The sequence below is a fragment of the Montipora capricornis genome, chromosome 3 (genome assembly GCF_036669925.1).
Source record: "Montipora capricornis isolate CH-2021 chromosome 3, ASM3666992v2, whole genome shotgun sequence".
Classification (NCBI taxonomy): Eukaryota; Metazoa; Cnidaria; class Anthozoa; order Scleractinia; family Acroporidae; genus Montipora; species Montipora capricornis.
This window is the reverse complement of record NC_090885.1, coordinates 44,078,704-44,081,203: the sequence shown is the minus strand read 5'-3', so window position 1 is coordinate 44,081,203 and position 2,500 is coordinate 44,078,704. Positions and strand designations below refer to the sequence as shown.

The window sequence follows — 2,500 nt, the reverse complement described above, 5'->3', positions numbered from 1 at the left end:
GGCTCAACCGGTTTAAAAAAATTGGAGGGAATGTGTTATTACAAAGATTAACTCTACCACATTGTTTCCCTTAATGGCAATGTTATGGTACCATATGAAACACCAGTAATTGTTTAACAAGATGCAAATATTAACGTGAAGTAATAAATTACAGTGGCAACAAAAGAACCATCTTAAAACGCCCTATATTTTGTGTTTAAGCACTTATATCTCAAAAACGAACTCGGTCACCCCCATTTTTTATTGCTAAAAAGTGATTAGCAGGCTAAGACGAAACTCTCTGCAAAGTTAAAAAAACTCTCTGGAGCTGATTCAGAGCCACCTTAAAATTGGTGGCTATGAATATATGCCAGAGAATTTTTTTAAACTTTGCAGAAAGTTTCATCCTGGCGTGCTAATCACTCTCCAGCGATAAAAAATGGGGTCACCGAGTTTGTTTTTTAGATATACGCGTTTAAAGACAAAATATAGGTTGTTTTTTAATGGCTCTTTTGTTGCCATGGTAACCCATTACGTCACATTAATTGGCACTTTGGTAGATTCAGTCCTTCCAAATAGTACAGTTTGTTGAAAGTGTTAAAATTGGTTTGAGCCTCCCTAAGTCCATCCAATTTTCGAAAAGCCCCTAAATAGCTCATGTTTAGGGTCGCTGAAATATCGTGACTGGAGCATAAAAACTTTACTTGGCATTTTCTCGGCTTTAGAACGCATTGCCTAAGAGTCCGTCCGATTCAGCTCAACTTTTCAGGTCTATTTTAACGCAGTTCGATGTACAAAACAGTGTCGGTGTTTTTCAATTGTTTGACGTGTTTTGATTTTATACCATACTTTCCCGGTCCAAAACACTGTTTTGAACTTAAAAGGAAGATAACAAACGCAAAACGCAATATATCAAGAATCGCCGACACCCTTGGGTAGAAAATTATCTTTTATCTCAAAATCGATTGCTTCAAGAAAATTCAGAAGAATTTAAAATCCCTTGCACATGTAGCTTAATTAGACTACCTGTGTTTGGTTTAGCATAAACACTGGCGAAATACGAACGCGTTAAGAAACTGACACCTCGAACCTATGACGAGACCTTACGTAACAAAACACTTTGCACCCTATGCTTAAGCCACTTAAACCTGGTACACTTTACCTTCAAAAATGAAGCGAGGACATCACAAAGGGGTTTTGTTGTCCAGTTGGCAGGAAATACTTGAGCCTGATATAGTTTTGCAAACATCAAGACGAATTCTGATTGAAGATATCGACTTGACTCCACCGACAATTTAAACAGTGAAACCAGTGCTGGAATACCTTCCTTTGGACAGTTTGCTGGAAAGATCTTTCTAACCCTAGTTAAGGCATACTTCATTTTACACAGCAAACTTGACAGCAGTGATACAAGCATTTTGAACTGGAAAAATGGAAACAGTTAAGTTGGTGAGTGTGGAACATGCCAATAAAATTCCACGAGCATTTAAAGTGGTGCTATGATAAAAAAACCAAATCTTTTTTTTCTTTGGATTTCCAAACTATGTTAACTAAACACTAACTGACCCAAGTTTTAAACCTTAATTTCAGAAAGACATTTGTTTATTTGAACTGGAATTTTCCTATTTAATACTTTTTAATATTTTTATCATTTGATAGCCTTTAGATTCGGCACTTTAACTCGAATAGGCAAAGAATCGTACAATTATTCAGCATGCTCATGCAAAGGCATGCAGGTTTTTATGTTAAATGAACTAACCTCACTCTCAACAAAAATCTCTGGGCATGTAACATGGTCCATGACATCTTGTAAACAACATTCAACGTGCTGCATATACCAAACCTCGTTCTCAAGGTAACTATAAAGGAAAGAAACCAAAAGTATCTGCTTACTAACCTCAATGCTCTTTGAAAAGGGGATCATGCTCAGGAGATTCTTACAGTCATGATACTGACCATGGAATTGTTTGCAAGGTCATCACCACTATCTCCACCACCAAAAATGTCATCATTGCCAATATTATTATTATTATTATTATTATTATTATTAAATACGTTTTATTATTCTTTATTAAAAAATTCTTAAACAATCCTAAATTTACAATATATGATCTACTCAAATGTTCAAAATGATATTCACAATCATAATCCGTATCAAATAATAAAAATATACTAAAACACTTCAGAAATTATTAATATTTATTATTATTATTATTACTATTATTGTTATTATCATCATTATAAAGTAAAAACACAGCTAAGCTGGATGCCATTTGGTAGGCATCGCGCCTCTTCCCGTGGCCTTGGATGCCTTGACTTTATTGTCGCTCCCCATGGTCTTCCACTCTTCACGTATCTGACTCTTTTTGCAAGATCCTCGCTGTCCCTATTAAGCATATCCTCTGAATCAATTACCCATATCAAGCTCTCCAAGCCATATCTCCAGACCTTTTAGGAGGGTACCTAGGTCCCAAAATTATTATGACTGGTATGATCCTAACATCTTTACACTTCCAAATCC

At 35.6% G+C, this 2,500-nt stretch overlaps 1 protein-coding gene across 1 annotated transcript in view; it reads right to left on the bottom strand.

Moving 5' to 3' along the window:
• Nucleotides 1–2,500, bottom strand: part of LOC138043237 (uncharacterized) — a 50,180-nt gene that overhangs the window by 31,866 nt on the left and 15,814 nt on the right. The window contains exons 8-9 of the mRNA XM_068889402.1: nt 1,739–1,838; nt 1,142–1,402 (exon numbers count right to left, since the gene is read on the bottom strand). Coding sequence (XP_068745503.1) covers nt 1,142–1,402; nt 1,739–1,838 — 361 coding nt within the window. The remainder of the gene's footprint in view (nt 1–1,141; nt 1,403–1,738; nt 1,839–2,500) is intronic.